The sequence below is a fragment of the Pleurodeles waltl genome, chromosome 12 (assembly GCF_031143425.1).
Source record: "Pleurodeles waltl isolate 20211129_DDA chromosome 12, aPleWal1.hap1.20221129, whole genome shotgun sequence".
Classification (NCBI taxonomy): domain Eukaryota; kingdom Metazoa; phylum Chordata; class Amphibia; order Caudata; family Salamandridae; genus Pleurodeles; species Pleurodeles waltl.
The window spans coordinates 577216649-577234948 of NC_090451.1; the positions used below are offsets into that span (position 1 = coordinate 577216649).

At 49.2% G+C, this 18300-nt stretch overlaps 1 protein-coding gene across 11 annotated transcripts in view; it reads right to left on the reverse strand.

The window, feature by feature from the left end:
* The window catches only part of LOC138268241 (butyrophilin subfamily 3 member A1-like), a 330155-nt gene that overhangs the window by 63024 nt on the left and 248831 nt on the right, over positions 1–18300 (reverse strand). For 10 of the 11 annotated variants that reach the window (XM_069217715.1, XM_069217713.1, XM_069217710.1 and 7 more), the window contains one exon: positions 15350–15460. The exons of the other annotated variant lie outside the window; for it this stretch is intronic. In XM_069217715.1, coding sequence (XP_069073816.1) covers positions 15350–15460 — 111 coding nt within the window. The remainder of the gene's footprint in view (positions 1–15349; positions 15461–18300) is intronic. 11 annotated transcript variants of the gene reach the window in all.

Sequence of the window (18300 nt, forward strand, 5' to 3'; positions counted from 1 at the left end):
AGACTCCGGAATCTGGCCTTCAGGAGGCCGAAAGTCCTCTCAATAATAAACCTAAGTCGCCCATGTGCCTCACTGTAGCTTTACTCTGCCCTGTCCTGGCATTCCTCACTGGGGTCAGTAACCATGAGAGGCTGGGGTAACCAGAGTCACCTGCAAATGTCGAGGGAAATCTGTTAGACACACACTAACCCTTAGTGACTACCCCATACCCAGACACCTATTCATACTGTGTGGGAACCTTGGGCTCACCTATTAGCCACACCCGGTACCTCTGGAGTTGGCCCATTACATAAGGGATACTGCTATTCCTCAAAATGTAAGCGTCATGCACAGAGCCAGGATACTTGGCATTCACATGAGAGATGTACTGGTCTTCCAAACACACCATCTGCACATTCATAGAATGGTAGCTTTTTCGATTTCTGTACACCTGTTCGTTTCTGTGGGGGCAGAACAAATGCCACATGTGTACCATCAATGGTACCAATTATGTTGGGGATATGTCCCATGGCATAGAAGTCAGCTTTCACTGTGGGCAAATCCTCAACCTGGGGGAACACGATGTAGCTGCGCATGTATTTCAGCAGGGCTGACAACACTCTGGTCAACGCATTAGAAAACATTGGCTGAGACATCCCTGATGCCATGGCCACTGTAGTTTGAAATGAGCCACTTGCCAGGAAATGGAGCACCGACAGGACCGGGGGGGGGGGGGGGGGGGGGGGGAGGGAGGGGTGTTTCCTGTGGGATAGCGGATAGCTGACATCAGGTCTGGCTCCAATTGGGCACACAGTTCTTGGATTGTGGAACGATCAAGTCTGTAGGTGATAATGAGGTGTCTGTCTTCCATTGTCGACAGGTCCACAAGGGCGCTGTACACCGGACGCCATCTCATCATCTGCCCCAGTGGATGTGCCCGATGGAGGAGAATGGTAAGCAGAGGGTCATGTACCACATAGGTTGCACAAGTGTTTTTGCAGTAATGTGAGTAAATCCGTGTGTGGCGTAGTTTGTCCGTATTTCTGCAAAAATGTGTTGTGATGCAGTTAGATGCCATGCCATGTGCCCCCCTGAAATGGCATCTGCCTGACCTGTAAGGAGGGACAAGGGGAAATGAGGTAACTGCACTGGCGTTGTGCAGTGTCGCGGTAGGGGGTCGAAGACTGCAGCGCAATTTAGCATTGGTTATCATTGGGCCCTATGGGTTACAGGAGCCAATGATGATGTACGCCGGCGGTGACGGTACGTACCGCCGCAGACGTGACCGCCATTTTCTATCTGTCCACTCACTTAATAACTGACCTTCCACAGGAGAGGACCTACACTGCAAGTGCTGCTGTGACCTCAGTCTGGAAGCGACAATGGCTCATGTGTCTGGGGAAAGGGCACCTGCCCACCGCAGAGGAGTTGGACAAACTGGGAGATGGGGTCCTCCCCCAGTACACGCTACTCTACGGTCCTCCAGACAAACAGGTGAGTACACTGTGAGCATGATGCGTGGGCCATGAATGCATGAAGTGGTGTGGATGGAAGATATATGTGGGGGGGGGGGGGCTGAGGCCTGCATGTGAGGATGGTGAGTGTATGTGCGTCAGGGCATGTGTGGGAACTGGTGGGCAATGAGTATGAAGGCCCGGACGGGAGAGTAATGTCCTTTCATCCTGTACCTTTCCTCTAAGCCAGCGCCCACCAGAAGAAGGGTATTTGGCATGCCATCCCCAAGGAAGTGCGGACCCTGGGGGTCTATCATAGACAGAGCACCCACTGCCGCAAGAGATTGGAGGACCTGCGCTGCTGTAGCAAGACGGCGGCGGAAGCCCAGCTGGGGATGGCCTCCCAAAGTGGAAGGGATGCCCGTCACACCATGACCCCCCCTGATGTTCCGGATCCTGGCAGTGGCATATCCAGAGTTGGATGGGCACTTGAGGGCATCACAGCAGCAGCCACAAGGGGGTGAGTACAGTCTCATTCAGCTGACTCTGCGTGCTTTACGAGGTGTCTGGGTGGGGGATGTGGGCTGTGGGTTCCCCTAGGCCAGGCAAACATGGCAGGGTAGGTCCCTTGTTGGGCAGGCTCTGAGGCACTCCAACCCCAATAGTGTTAGAGGACATCTACAACTAGTCAGGCTCCTGTGGGTTCCAGGTGTGCAGCAAATGGTGTTAGGCATAGTTCCCCATGGGCAGGTGATTTTCCTAATAACTGCTAGTGCATGGCCTAGTGCATAGGGCTGCTCCCTCTGTGTTATGTCCGCCAACGGTAGTGGTGTTGCTGGCATTGACCACATGTATCCCTGTCCTGGTGTGCATTAGGATCATCTGGCAGAGGAGCAGAGGCTCCGGAGACGGAGGGAGCTGCATCCCACATGGCCCAGGAGGGTGAATCCACAGAGGGTGAAGGCATCAGTGGGACGGAGGGCGAGGGGAGCTCCACGACGGGGACACCAGCGACAGCGACTCCTCCTCTGATGGGAGCTCCCTTGCGGTGGCGGGCACCTCTGTGCCCACTACAACAACAGGTACAGCTGCCACCCCCATACCAGCACCGCCCTCCCAGCACCCCCTCAGCATGTTTCCCGTGCCCGCTCACCCAGGAGGGTGGGCATCTCTTTTGCCCCAAGCACCTCAGGCCCTGCCCCAGTCAGCCCTGCTGCCCTCAGTGAGGAAGCTATTGACCTCCTGAGATCCCTCACTGTTGGGCAGTCAACCATTCTGAATGCCATCCAGGGTATCGAGAGGCATTTGCCGCAAACAAATGCATACCTGGAGGGCATTCATTCTGGCGTGGCGGCCCAACAGAGAGCATTTCAGGCTCTGGCCTCAGCACTGATGGCAGTCATTGTCCCTGTGTCCAGCCTCCCCCCTCCAACTTCCACTACCCAGACCCAATCCCCTCTACCTCAGCCTATCCCAAGCACACCGTCAGACCAGCATGCACACACATCAACACACAAGGGAAGCTCTGGCAAACATAAGCACCACACACCCCACAGGCACTCAAACAAGCACCATACCCATGCAGACACACCAACATCCACTGCCTCCACTGTGTCCCACTCCTCCACCTCCCTCCCAGTCTCGTCTCCACTCACACCTGCATGCACTACATCATCAGCCACTACCTCCATCACCAGCACGCCCATCACTACACACCGCTCACGTGCATTCACCCCCCACTACCATTCACACGTCCCGTGTCCTCTCCCAGTGTGTCTGTGAACCCTCCTCCCAAAGTACACAAACGCAGGCACACACCCACTTAACTCCCATCCACCTCACAACACCTCCAACCCATGCACCTTCACCCAAACTCAGCAGACGTACACCTCCTACAACCACTACCTCTTCCTCCACTCCCACACCCCCTCCATCTTCCCGACCCAGTGTGTCAAAAAAACTTTTCCTAGCTAACATGAACCTCTTCCCTACACCTCCCCCCCCATCCTTCTCCTAGGGCCGGGATGTCTGGATTCCAGCCCAGCACCTCAGCCACCAAATCTGCATCCGCTGTGGTCCCTGCTACTCCAGTACGGTCAAAGGGGGCACCTGTCAGCGCTGCCAGTGTGCCACTAACAGAAAAGAAGGACCACTCTATTCCACCACCTGCAAAGCTCAAAAAGGGACCATCTTCCAGCAGGGGACAGTCACACCACCCACCCAGCAAGGCCTTGCACAAACACAGAGTGGACACTGCCAAGGTCTCTGCAGCGACTGTCAAGAAGGGGAAGGGCCACAAGCCAAAGGGCACATCACCTCTGGGCACGATGTCACCTGGTAAGGGGCTGGTGACCACCAAATCATCAGGGATGGCAGCCACATGCACCACAGTCACCACCGCCACCTGAACCACCGCTGCCACGTCAGTCTGCAGCATCCTCCCCACAGATCAGCCATCCGAGGCTGCCGGAGACGGTATGGTGTCTCCATCCACCCCAACAGTCACTTGCACCACGGCCAGCACTGACAGCATCTCCGCCGCCTGCACCATCAGCATCGCCACGTGCACAGCCGATTCCACTCTGTCGGACGTCAGCCCCATCCCCAGTGTGCAGCCCTCAGATTCTGCAGGTGACGTCCTGGACCCTGGACACGCCACTTGAGACACCACCTCAAGCACTGACACGAACCAGCAATTGGCAGCCTTAGTCATCGCAGGATGGAGTGTGGGTCTGCCTCCATGGAGTATCATGCTACCTGTTCCAAGTACATCGCGTGGCTGTGACACCCAAGTGAGACGAAGTCAACATGCCTCACCCCAGGTGCAGCATCACTGGGCACAAAGCCCCCTCCAGAACCAGTGGAGAGTAGCATCCACTAACCCAGTCCTTGGCAGGATGAAGCACTCTGGGCACAAAGCCCCCTCCAGAACCAGTGGAGAAATGCATCCACTAACACAGTCCTTGGCAGGATGAAGCACTCTGGGCACAAAGCCCCCTCCAGAACCAGTGGGAGAAGCTACCCACTTGAGAGACTGTGGCTTTGAACTCCTCAGGACCAAGCAGTGGGCAAACCACCCACTGGAAAGACTGTGGCTTTACACTCCCCAGGACCAAGCAATGGGCAAACCACCCACTTGAGAGACTGTGGATTTGCACTCCCCAGGACCAAGCAGTGGGCAGTGAACCCACTTGAGAGACTTGTGAGACTGTGGCTTTGCACTCCCCAGGACCAAGCAGCAGGCAAACCACCCACTTGAGACGAGAGACTGTGGCTTTGCACTCCCCAGGACCAGGCAGTGGGCATGGAGCCCCCTCAAGGAGCAGTGGCATTGTACCATCATCCGGCTGAGGTGCCCACACTCCCCTTCCCCTGATGTGCCTGTTTTTTTTTTTTTACCTGATGCCCCTGCAGTGTTCTCTCCATTTTGAGGCAGGTGTCATGTGTGGGCTTCGCCCATGCTTTTTGGGACCACTGGTCCACGGAGATTTCATGGGACAGTGTACGGACTTGTGTACTTGCTGTAAATATTGAAAGAAGAGTGGCCAGGGCACACCAATAGCATGAATCCTGATCCTGATAATGTTCAAGAATAAGTAGAAAGTTCGTTCTTGGACGATGATGAGTAGATATTTATTGTAAGTGCAGGTAGAAAGTAGAAATCTCAATCAAAAGACTGCGTTGTACAAAATGACCATGTGTCCAGAGCAGCCAGAGGGGGATAAATGGTCAAAGTTACAATAGGATGTTCGAATGTAACAATAAGTCCATACAGCAAAACAGCCAACACGTGTTTCGTCTTCAAGACTTTGTCAAGGCTGTGGAAACATAGATGAAAAATACATACATGTCGGTATAGTATAATTGCGCAAGGTGACTTCACAACGTCTAAAATTCTTTGTACAGAGGTAAAGAGAACAATCCGAGCGAAGGTGCAATAGAATTGTGTGAATTAGGTGCAGGGATGCGTATCGTTAATGTGACGACCAGAATGTAGTGTGAATGCCTCAATAGATCTTATAGGTGACTAATTGAATCACGTTCCAGAAGAAAAAGGCAAACAAGTCAGTCTAGAGTGGAATAAAACAGCAACATCATGCGAGGTGAGATTGTCATAAACGTGTCTACACAGTGTGATACAGTGCATTTGCTTGAAATGTTTTTTGAGAAAACATTGAATCTTAGTGGTGAAGAAACAAGGGGGGATGCGAAGTGTGTTGTGATGTGGATAGAAGATCTATAAATAGTGTGAAGAAAAAAGAGTAAAGAAAGAAGAAAGTAGTAATTGAAAGGGGGTAAGGTACCTTCAGATGTATATAAAACATTATATGTAAACACGAAAGGTACATAGATCAAGCTGCTGGTAGTCATGAGTCCTTGGGAGAAATCAATTCTACTTATTCTTGAACATTATCAGGATCAGGATTCATGCTATTGGTGTGCCCTGGCCACTCTTCTTTCAATATTTAGGCAACCACCCACTCTTCAGTGTGTGGCCCTCCGACACCTGTGGTGGCAGGTGTTAGGGCTAGCCTGGCACCCAACACCATATTGTTTAAATTTTATGACTTCGCTCGGATTTCACTATTGACATACGCTTTGCAGATGTGCAAGCACTCTCTGGCATCCACCACCTTCTTCGCCTGACTTACTTGCTGTAAATATTTGTGTATACTGATTATTTGCTCTTCTCTTGATCTATCTGATTGTTCCAATATTACACTAGTTAAACTCATTTCGTTTGGTCCTTGCGTTCTTTCAGGGGGTGAAGGGGTGTATCTGTGATGTTATTGGATATGTGTGTGTGCGTGTGTTGTTGTGGGTGGGGGGTGGAGGTGTTGCGTTTTGCACGTGTGTGTCACTGTCTTTTCCCTCCTCCGCTCCCCTGTGTGCTAGGTGTAGTACTCACCATCGTCGTCGCCTTCTTTCCACTTCATGGTGTATTAATAGATACAGCAACATGGGCAGGACCTGTAACTCGGGCTCCATGGCGTCCTGGTTCTTCGTTGAGTATCAAGTGGTGAGTGGTTTCCCTTCCAAAGACTGTTTCCGCCGTGCTTTTGATGGCGTTGGTACCGCTCCGGAAAAGCTGGCGGATTGGTGCCTTGTAATAGTGTGGGCTGTACATTGTGTTCCGCCTGTCTGTTGGCAGTGTCTGCCGTGGTGTTTGTTGCTACCGCCGTGGCAGTCAGAGTGTTTAAGTGGCTGTCTGTGTTGGCGGTTTCCGCCATGGTTGTGATTCCATTTTTTGGACCGCCGGCCTGTTAGCGGTATTACCGCCGCTTTATCACTGACTGCCAGGGATGTAATGAGGGCCTTAGTCTGTGGAGGTCCCTAACCTGACACCAATTACTTTGTAATACTGCTTCAAGACATTCGTAACCCCTTGAGTGAGTGTCAGTCAATAACCTACACCAGCACATCCTCCCCAGGCTTAAATGGATCCTCAAGTGCTAGGATTCCTTCAAAAAAGGAAGAAAAAAAAAAAAGCTGGGGGAGATGCAGAATTGCTTCCTTGGCTTTCCTCGCCCACCCATCTGTGACATCAGCGCGCTGCATTGCAGGCTGATGTCCCAATTTTACCCACCGGAGCAGAGAAATAAGCAGGTAAGCCCGCTCTCCACTACGGTGGGGAAAGAAACGCCCCAAAACGCCTCCCAACATTTTAGGGAGGCCTCATTAGAAAGGGAAGAGTCTCACCCTTCCGAATTAGATCTTCCTGAAACTTTTTTGTGGCTATGGACCGCAGCAGTGCTATGACCCGTAGCAAGGAAACCCCACTAGGCACCAGAGACTTGAAGTGGGGCGGCCAGCCCTCCTCGCCCCGTGGGCATAATATATATATAACCTCCTCTGGGAGGGGCATGTATACTGTATCATTGATCATGAGATCAAAGGTAGATTTATAGCTTTGGGTAATTACTTTTATACTGGCAAATGTCCAGCAGCTCCCCCAACAAAAAAGTTCTGCATAAGCGATGTTAAGTTTGCTGATACTGGGTATGTGGCCAGTTGAAGTGATTTTGTTTCTTTTTCTTTTTTTTTTTTTAGTGTTTTTGGAGAAGCTGCTTATTTAGGAAAGAAGATAAGGTAAGGTCACTTTCTCTTTATTTACTGTTGCACACGCCCACCAACTGTTTTCGAACAACAAATCTGTCTTCAACATAGGACAGTGTTTTAGAAGGACTATTTTAGCCAGCAGCAGAGATGGTGGCTCAGTGGATGACTGCTGCCCAGGCGCTAACTCAGGTTATGGAGGGCAGCTTTGAGGCAGGATCAGAGGCTGAGACAGCAGATACTGAAACAGCATCTAAGGGAGAGGAAAATGGAGCAGAATCTGGAAGTGATTTTTCAGCCGGTGAAGTCCCATCGGATGACTCATTTTCCAATGATTCTGATGGACACGATAGCAGTCATGCTGTCCCTTCGCAAGCATAGTCTGTGCAGAGGGGAGGCTTAGCAGGTTATAACAGCCCAGAGAGCAGGCATGTGTAGCGGCAAGCACAGACAGAGTGCTCTTTTGGCAGCTCCCCCAATTTAGTTCAGCCCCAAATTCTGCCTATCACTGGTGATGCTGGATGTTAAGTCGACACAGCCAATTTTTCGCCAATTGAATACGTCAATCTCTTTTTGGATAATGACTTGATACCTTGATATCTAGGGCCATGCATCCAGATGCATCCAGCATTGCCACTGCAGGCTGAGTGTCTTGGTGCAAACCTAAATCACAAACTCAACATGGCACATTGTCTGTTTGCCCTGTCCATCATACACTGCATTTACTATGGGCAAAACACCCCGCTGGTAGGTCTTACAACCCTAAGGCAGGGTGCACCATATTATATGTAAGGGCATAGCTGCATGAGCAATATGCCCTCACTGTGTCCTTGCCAATCCTGGGACACAGTGAGTGAACAGAGCAGCCTTTTTTTTTTTTTTACATGTGCTGGGCACTGGTCAACATGAGTTTCCCAGCTACATGATGGTCACTCTGAACCCTGGTTTGTTTGGTATCAAACAACTCAGAATAATAAATCCAAACTGGTACCAGTATTGGATTTATCCCTAAATGTACCAAGGGGTCACCTTAGAGGTGCCCCCTACAAGAGCTAACTACCCTGGCATAGCTGATGACTGGTTCTATCCACCCTTCTACCTCAAGACACCCAATCTACAAACCTTGGGGAGAGCCCTGTCTCTCTGGTTTGTAAAACAATGCCCTTCCTGGGTGAAGGTGCTAACACCCCCTCCCTTAGGAATGTGCACTGCCCTGGCGGTGAGCTTCAAAGGGCTTACCGCCTTTGAAATTCGACCCCCAGGCCTGCTACTAGCAGCAGATGGTCAACCCCTCTGCAAACCCCCATTTTTGGTAGGAGCAAAGGTGAGAAACCACACAAAGGGTAGAAGGAGTGGCCCCACCTGGCATGCACCATCCCTAAGGTGTTGCCTGTGAGGTGGACACTCCATTTAATTTTCCTCCATCTTAGATGGAAAGAAACTAGCGAGTCAGGGATAGGGAAGTGACCCTTACAACTGGATGTTGTCACTCTAGTGGGTGTAGCCACCCAAAGGTGAGGGTCACACTGGACACTACCAGGTACCCTCTAAAACGCCCACTAAACTCAGTATTTAGTGGGCATCCCTCAACCAAGAAATCAAATTTGAAGGACACAAAAGACCAGCACAAAGAAGATCCAAGACGAGAGAACAGTGGACCTGCTGCACAAAGACAAGGTGCCAAACCCTGCCTCTTGCACCCAGGACCTGACAATCGTCGCTGAGGAGCTGCAGGACAATTGGACTGACCTCAAGAACCTCAGAGGACCTCCAGGCTTTGCCAATCGCCCAAGAACTCCCTCCAGAGTGGAGGCGCCACTCTGCAACAAAGAAGAAAAACCAGCATCCCAGTGAGGGTCACTTCACTGACTAGCTGCTAACTCCCGAAGTGGAATCCGCAGCCGGACCCAATGACACCAATGACCACGAGGACAAACCCTGCAAGTGTGCCAAGTTTGGTGGCACTGCGCCCTCCAGTGGCCGAACCATACCAATACCCTAGGTTCTGGTCAGCTGACGTCAGACATCAAGAAAACCAGTCCACCTGGGACTGAAAAAGGACCATGAGGAAGCCCCAATCGCTGGACTACAGGAACACTCTGGACCTCACCCCCACTCTGCTGTGACTTACCTCCAGATCCAAAGGGCATCTTTGCGCACAGCTCCAGGCTCACACATTCGCTCTACAGCCAGCCGCCCTGTGCCCTGCAATGAAGAACCTGCTGTGCCCTAAGGGTCCCTCACACCTTGCGACCTCGACACTCCAAGGGTACTCCAAGGAATCATCTCTAAACTTACCAACTTACCTGCACAGACCTTCTCCAAGTGGCCTCCTGCAGTGGCCCGGCACCAGCTCCAGAGACTTTTCCCTGCTGCTCCCGCCAGAACCCGGAGCCACCAGAACTTCTCCAGCGGGCATAGTGTGCCCACTGATGACCACCACCAACTTGCAAAAGAAGAACTTGGTAAAGCAACTCTGTCATTTTATATGTAATTTTAACTGTGACTTTTCATTCATTCCTATGCTGCATAGTTACACACAAAAAGACTATTTTTATTAAACTTCAAAAATCCTTTTCTCCAAAAGCACTTAACCAATTTTGACAATCTTGATCTTAAAAATGATATACAAATCTGAAGTATTTTTATAAATTGGTCTCAAATTATTCCTTCGACTGTGTGAGTTGCAGAACTGATACTGTGAGTACAACAAATGCACTTTGCACTTATCCAAGTTTGGCCTAACTGTCCGACCAAACTATCATAAAAACTGTCATAAAAAGTAGAGCATTAGGTGATCTAATTTTTACCTCTAATAACCAATGTGTGGTTGCCTGGACCCCCTACCTAGTGTGCCTAGCTTTGCACATTACATAGAGGGCCAACCTCCTACAGAAGCCCTAGTGCAAAGCACCAACTTGTCAGGATAGATGGAAAGATAGGGTGGCTTAGATGACAATGCCTTCAGCTCACTCACCTTGGGGCAAATGTAATGGCCAGGGAAGGCTGTTTTTAATGTTAGAAGAATGAGAGGACAATTGAGAGGCTCAAAAGAAGTGTGCATTAAGAATGTCAGAACCAAATTAAAATCCCACTGGGGACATAATGAATGGGGATGGAGAAAACATAACGGTAAGGCCCTTAAGGAACCTATTAACAATAGGAGACTTAAACGAAGAAGGTTGATCAGGTAATTTACAAAATGCAGAGATAGCAGAAAAATTACCTTTTGGAGTGCCCACAGCAGAGCCTTGCTGGGCCAGAGAAAGGATAAACAACAGGACCTCAGAGAAAGGGCCAGAGAGGTCGACAGACTTGTCTGTGCACAAATTTATTCCAGCAAGCATATACCATTTTGGTGGAGGGAAGCAAAGCTGTGAAGATTATGTCATAGATTTCATGGGGAAGGTCAAAAACTGCCAGCTGTCGCTGCTCAATCTCCGTGTAAGAAGGCGGAGGATTGACAGGTTCAAGTGGAGAAGCCTTCCCTGCTGCTGCAACAGAAAATCCTCCTGAAGGGCCCGTCTGATTGGAGGATCAACGGCCATGCTCAGTAGCTCGGGATACCAGACTCTCTGTGCCCAATCTGGAATCACAAGAATTACTTGAGCCCGGTCTTTCTTGATCGTCTTCAGAACTCTGGACAGAATTGGTATGGGCAGAAAGGTGTACAGGAGGCCTGAGTTCCACTTGACAAATAGCGTCATTAAGTAATTGCCACCTTGGAAACTCCAGGGCACTACAATGCAGACATTGCACGTTCTCTGCGGAGGCGAACAGATCTAACCATGGCTTTCCCCACTGCTGAAAGAGACCTTGCGTCTCCTCCGGAAGGAGACGCCATTCGTGATCGACTAGGGACTGTCGGCTGAATTTGTCTGCTCTGGCGTTCAGAAAGCATGCCAGATGTTGAATCACCGGGGATATGCCCTGTTTCAGCTATGTCCAGAGGCGCAGAGCCTCCTGACAAAGGGTCCACGACTCCACCCTGCCCGGCTTGTTGCAGTACAACAGGGTGGTGGTGCTAGCCTGATCTCCTAGGGCTCTAACAGGTTGATGTGGAGTCTGGATTCCGCCAGAGACCAGATATCTCTGATCTCCGTCTCTTCCAGATGGCTGCCCCAGCCCAGCAGTGACTCATCTACTGTCAGGTCTGATTGAGGAAAGGAGAGGTATCTGCCTCTGACCCAACTGCAGTTCATCAGCCACCACTGCAGATCTTGCACAGTTGCCTCCGAGATCTGGACCATGTCGGAGAGATTCCCCTGATGAAGTGCCCACTGGAACTTCAAGTCCCACTGCATAGCTGCATATGCCACCTGGCATGATTCGCCAACAGGATGCAGGAGGCCATGAGGCCCAGAAGCCTCAGACTCATTCTCACCGAAATCCAGGATAGAGGCTGAGACACTGGTATGATAGCCTGAATATCCTGGATTTGCGGCTCAGGAGGATAAGCCTGAAACTGCACAGTGTCCAGAACAGCTCTGATGAAAGGGAGCGTCTGAGAGGGTGTCAGGTGTTACTTCGGCACGTTTATAGTGAACTCCGGCAAATGCAGGAGATCTGCTGTAGCCTGGAGGTGGGAGATGACAGCCTGGAACAGGCCCGCCTTCAACAGCCAGTCGTCGAGGTAGCGGAAGACTGAAACCCCTGACTTGCGCAGATGAGCTGTGACCACCTGCCATCATGTTGGTAAACACCGGAGTGGTGCTGGTAAGACCAAAGGGGAGCACAGGGAACCAAAAGGCTTGTGGCCCACTGTGAACCGCAAGTAACGTCAGTGAGCAGGCAGGACGGGAATATGGAAATAAGTGTCCTGCAAGTCCGATGCTACCATTCAGTCTCCTGGGTCCAGGGCAGATAAAACCTGAGCCAGAGTGAGCATTTTGAACTGAGATTAAGGAACCAAAGGTCTAGGATAGGGCGGAGGCCCTTGTCCTTTTTGGGTACCAGAAAGTAGCGGGAATAGCAACCACAACCTACTTCTGACACTGGAACCCTCACTATTGCCAAGAGAGCCGTAGCTTCCTCCCGGAAAACTGCTAAGTGATCCTCTGTCACCCAACTGTGGGATTGTGGCAAGGATGGCGGGTGTAGTCTTGAAGGGGAAGGGTAGCCCCTTTGGACTATCTGCAAAATCCACCTATTTGAAGTGATGGACTGCCAATGGAGGAGGTGATGGCAGATCCTGCCTCAGACTGGTCCTCTGGGGGGGGGGGGAATAAGTCAGACTCAGACTAAGAAAGTCTGGATGCAGCTGCAAAGGTGTGTGTGTGTGTGGGGGGGTGGGGGGGGGGGTGTCGATGGACTCGCTGCTGGCTCCCTGATCCTCGAGAGCAGTGGATCCCATGCCCCTGGTCACACAGAGGCTAGGCAGCATGGTAGCTGGACAATGATGGTCGCAGTAGGACACCCCTTCCTTAGCCACAAAAGGGGCGAAAAGCAGACTGACTGGAATGAGGGGCCGCCATGAGGCCCAAGGACCTGGCTGTGGCACGAGAATCCTTGAAGCGCTCAAGTTTGTTGTTTCTTCAAAGAGACGGGTGCCGTCCAAGGGCATGTCCGTAAGATTAGCTTGGACATCCCCCGAAAAGCCAGATGTCCTCAACCAGGCCTTGCGCCTAAGGGCCACTGTCGATGCAACCTCTCTGTCCAGTGAGTTAGCTGTTTCCAGTTCACATCGGATCGTGAACTTTGCTGCATCTCTCCCATCAGCAACTGCTTGGGACAGTAGAGCCCAGGCCTTCTCTGAGGCCTGTGGCAGGACTTGCGCAACTGTATCAAACAGGGTGTGGGACTAAGAGCTCAAAAGGCACGTGGTGTTCACGAACTGCAAAGTGTATCTAGCCTCTTGGAGTCCCTATCCAGGGGTGTGGAAGGAAACAGACCATGGGTAGTGGAGGCTTGGATAACCAAGCTCTCAGGGGTGGAGTGTTGCGTAACGAAATTTGGGTCGCCCGAAGCAGGGCGATGGCAACAGGCAATTGTCCTGTTCACAGGAAACCCTGTGCTGGGCTCGGACCAGGTACCCAGGAGAACATCTTTAAGGGCTTCATTGAAGGAGATCAAGGGTTCGGAGGATGAAGCTCCAGGCTGAAGGACCGCTGTCAGGAGTTTGGTCCTGACTGCCCCCGAAGGCAGCTCAAGGTCCTGGACCTCAGCTGCTCTATGCACCACCATAGAATTTGAAGCACCCTCCTCCGTAGCCACAGCAGAAAGACAAAGCATGCCAGTATCTGGCAAGGTGTCCAATCCACTTGCTTCACCCGAGTCCCCACACTGGTCCAAAGAGTCTTGGAGCTGGTATTCTAAAGGGTCCAGCAACCCCTACCAGTCCTCACCATACCCTAGCTCATAAGAAACAGGCTCAGGATTCGACATAGGAGGCACAGCTCCTGTCGGCGTCACAGTTGGCATCATAGGACACCCATCCAGCTCTGTGCCGGAATCGGCAATGAGGATGGGGATTGCGCCGCCCGGGGGCATAGGCAGCGCCGGGCATGTTGGCATCGGGGAAGGTCGAGATGATAAGACTGATGCTGTCCCAGATTCAAGCATGGATCCATGGGTGCCCCTCGGAGCAGCAGCCAAGGCCTCTGTTGCGAAACATAAGGGGCCCCTTCCAACACCACGGGGCCTAAAGGCGATCCAACTGTGACGGACTGCCCAAAAATGAGGAGCATGGCCTCATAAAGCTCTTAATTGGGCATGGGTTGCACCGGATCCAAGAAACAAGGGGAAGTGTGGAGTCAGCCCAGATACAGGCTCTTCAGATAGAGGCCTAGAACGACGACGCTCCCTCCTTGGCGAATGGAAAAGGTGAAGTTGAAGAAAGTTTTGCTTTCTTCAACTTCTTCTTGTGCCTAGACTTACCCATTTGTCCAGAGGACATGGAGTGGGACAACAATGATGAAGTACTCCATGACTGCTCCTGGGACCTTCCGCTTGAACGTGAACTCGTCTTGCAACTTGCATGGAGATGAGCGTCAGGCAGCCATCAGCTTCTGGGACCGCTTCCTCAAAGCCTTTGGATACATGCCCAGACACTCTGAGCACAACTTCAGGTCATGCTCCAAATACCAAAGGCACACGAGATGAGGATCCGTCACCAACATCGCCCGATGACAGGATCCGCAGGGCTTGAACCCTGTCTTCCTAGATGACGTCCTCAATGCACCAGGAGTTATACAAGACAAAAAAACATTCAGCAAAGCAGTTAAAAAAGGCCAGTCAAAAAAAGACTGAGGGGTAGCTCTCTCCGCATCAGGGGTGGCTGGCATAGAAAGAAAAAAAAACTGACGTCAGCACGCCGAGATTGAGCCTATATAGGACCTGTGATGTTCCATCTGGCGCGGACGATATCAAAGGCAGGTGCAAATCCGATCAACACCACCTAACTACGCACAGGGGTACTGTTCGAGAAAAATCTCCGGATACAGACTGACGCCTGTGGGAAATTCTAGGGTAAGGAATCTGCAACTTGATGTCTCTATCAAATTCTTATAGTGTTTCATTCTTTCTTAAAAGGTTACTACTTTCATTATTTATTTTGAGTTATAATCACTGGTCAAAACAGAGGCCTTAAGGTCTGGTATCAGGGTAAATACAAAACAAATCCAATAGATACAGAAGACAGGGACAATCTAGGAGATGATAACAATAAGGTGACAACATAAGCTAAGAGTTATAAAGCAATAAACCTAAGACATAGTAAAGCAAATGTTTCGATCCACTGTGAAACTGCCTGATAAGATCAAATAATGTGACAATAACAACAATCATCCTATGTTTGTATAAAATAAAAATGTACTGATGTAATACCCTTTAAACTCAGTGTGTAACCGCTCTCAACTAACCTGTAACACTGACAAAGCTTTCTCTTCTTTCTGATCTCTGTTGGTCCATAGAATAAGTATTTCCGTCTTCTTTTATGTTGAAAGAAGCTGGCGGTGTAATAAGAGAATATCCTGGTGTACAAAAAACAAAAAAACTTAAAAGTGCATGCGGGTATACTTAAAAAAGACAAGTTGCACATTACCTCCTCATCAGTCCTTAATTCTCAAGACCAGTCACAATTAAAAATGAAATAACTATGATAAAGTCTGATCAAAGGGTAAAGCGGCTGTATCTAAGATAGAGGATTGTGAACCGCTCCACAGGCAATTCAATCTGTTGAAAAAAGGTTTTAGATGATCCAGCTGGAAGCACTAGAGAGTTCTAATAGCAGAAACATCTGCATTTCAGCTCACAAACTGCTCTTCCCCATCTTGTATGCTCCTGCAGAAATTAAGGTAAATGTCCTACAGTTATGGTATACATCACAGTGGCTTAGCAAAAGGTCATGAGGAGGTATACAAGTCGCAACGAATGAGTCCCAATTACAAAACCGGCAATGAAGGTAAAACAAGTGTATGAATAACATTAACAATTTATCGACTGCACAAATAATTTGAAAGAACAATGACCCACTACAAATCAGGAGTACACAAATGAAAAGCATGGTTGGTTGCGCCTTTTCCATGAAATTTTCAAGCCATGTTAATGAAGAAGACCCCCAACTTTGATGACATACCTACACAGTATGGCAGCCACCAAAAAGTGCGCTATCTGTACAACAAGAGAATCTAGGTTCGCAAATGTCTCATGAAAATCAATGAGGGCTTATGCCTTCTTCACTACCATTTGGAGAGGATGCTGTATGAAGGTATCCTAGTTCAAAGTACTGCCCTTTTTAATCTCTGCCAACATGCTGGGATTAGGGGAACTGGTGGGAAGGCAAATAGGGTTGGTAGCTACAGTCCAATAGAGGTATCAGGACTAGGGCATTCTCATTTAAAGCTGACAGATAACCCTTTGTTGGACAAAAGAATAGGGAAGGGCATTGTTCTGTACTGTAAAGATATCAAACAGGGTAGCCAAATTAGAGTGTGATCATCTGTACCAGCCATACATGTAGACTGTATCTAGGCAGAAGGGCTTATTAGGCTTAATTAACCCACATAGCCATTGTCCATGCAGCAATGTACCCAGCTCACCAGAATACATTATTTGCCAGTATCTAAACTTTGCCAATATTGGTTATTTTCATAGATTACATGCCTGAATTACTGTTTGCATGTCAAAGTTCACACAGCAGTAGATGCATACACCAAATTAACATTGAAACACACCAAAGACTATAAGTAGTATAATCAACTCATTGTGAGATCCAAAGTCTAGACAATGAAGTGGAGGAACACAGAACTCCAACTCCTCTCAGTGACTGTAAGTGTTTAAATTTTCAGTGCACATCAAGAGTAAATAATGTTACAATCTCCCCAAAAGGGGTGCAAGTTAGGGGGGTGAAGTTGGGGGCGTAGGGGTTGTGGCATGTATATAAAAAAATAGCAAGGCTTGAAAACTGTAGTTACTGGTAAGTAACGTTTCCTTCCCCAGCTTCAGTTATGATCACCAAAGCAGTACATAGTGAAGCATAAACATGAAAGGTGGGACTGAGGCTTAGCTTAGTGAAACAGGTTAAACAGCAACATCTGTACAAATGTGGTTTTCAATCTTGACTGCATATCGAAGCAGGAGTGCCTTGTAGAGGTGCAGTAGATTACAACGTTGCAACTCTGCCACTGTCCTTGAGCGGTACTCCATGAAACAACGCTACGAGGGGTGCCATTCCGCTGGTGCAGTGAGCCTCAACTCTATGTCTCAAAAGTTTACTGGCCATGAAATTACACAAAATAAGGCAAGATCTGATCCTGTGCAAAATGCCTTGCTTCGAAATGGGGAAGTCCTTGATAAGTTGTTAAGAGAAAAAATAGAACCGGTATGAATCACAAAGTCCTTTGTTGTGTCCATTTAGAATTTTTAACATGTTACATCTAGTGCCATGCTTTATAAAAGTTTTAGTACCACAACCCAATTTTTAGAATGAGACACTTTTGAGACCCATCTAGCTTTAACAGGCATGAGGCGGGCGATTATTTATGCTTTTAAAATGTTGTGAATTACCAAAATAACATACGGTTTACAATTGTTTGTATTCCTCACTACGGCCAGTAGTTTGTACATGTCACAACCTTGACCACACCCTTCGATATGTCATTTCCAACAGTGGCCAAGATACTGTTCTCACCATAAAAGTGGAGGATGGCAAACTGCACTAAAGATGAAAACTACTATATATATATATATATATATATAGAACAAAAGTAGCTAAGGCACCAGTTTGGGATCCATCCAAACACTTTATTCCAGAGTGAACAACAACTCTCCTTTTCCTGACGCGTTTCGGCTCCAACTGCCTTGATCACAGGTGAGACAATGCCAGTGATCACAAAGCCAGTGCTTTTTAAATTGCTGATCATGTGACCTGATAATCACGAACTCCATGTCCCAAGGTGCACCATTCCATGTTCTTAAACTCTGGTGCTGAATCATTGTACTGCATGAAATAGCGTTTTAGGCACCAAAGTTACAATGTATACTGGAAAAGTGTCCTTGTTTAAAGTTGTTGCCCATATTCCTCTCGTTATAAGGGGGTCCCAAACAGCTAGAAGGGAGGTAAAATACCTCTCTCCCATCCCTTGCTCACCTCAGTTTGACCTTCTGTCTCGGATAAATGCCGTGGTTCTCACCGAGGAAAGCGGGTCGGGCCCCTTCATTATAAATCTTTGTTCAACACGCTCCATTAAGGGGCCACAGACCCTGACAGGGCAGCCTCTGCATGAGGGCGAAGCATCCCATCTTAACATAGAACAAAAGTAGCTAAGGCACCAGTTTGGGATCCATCCAAACACTTTATTCCAGAGTGAAC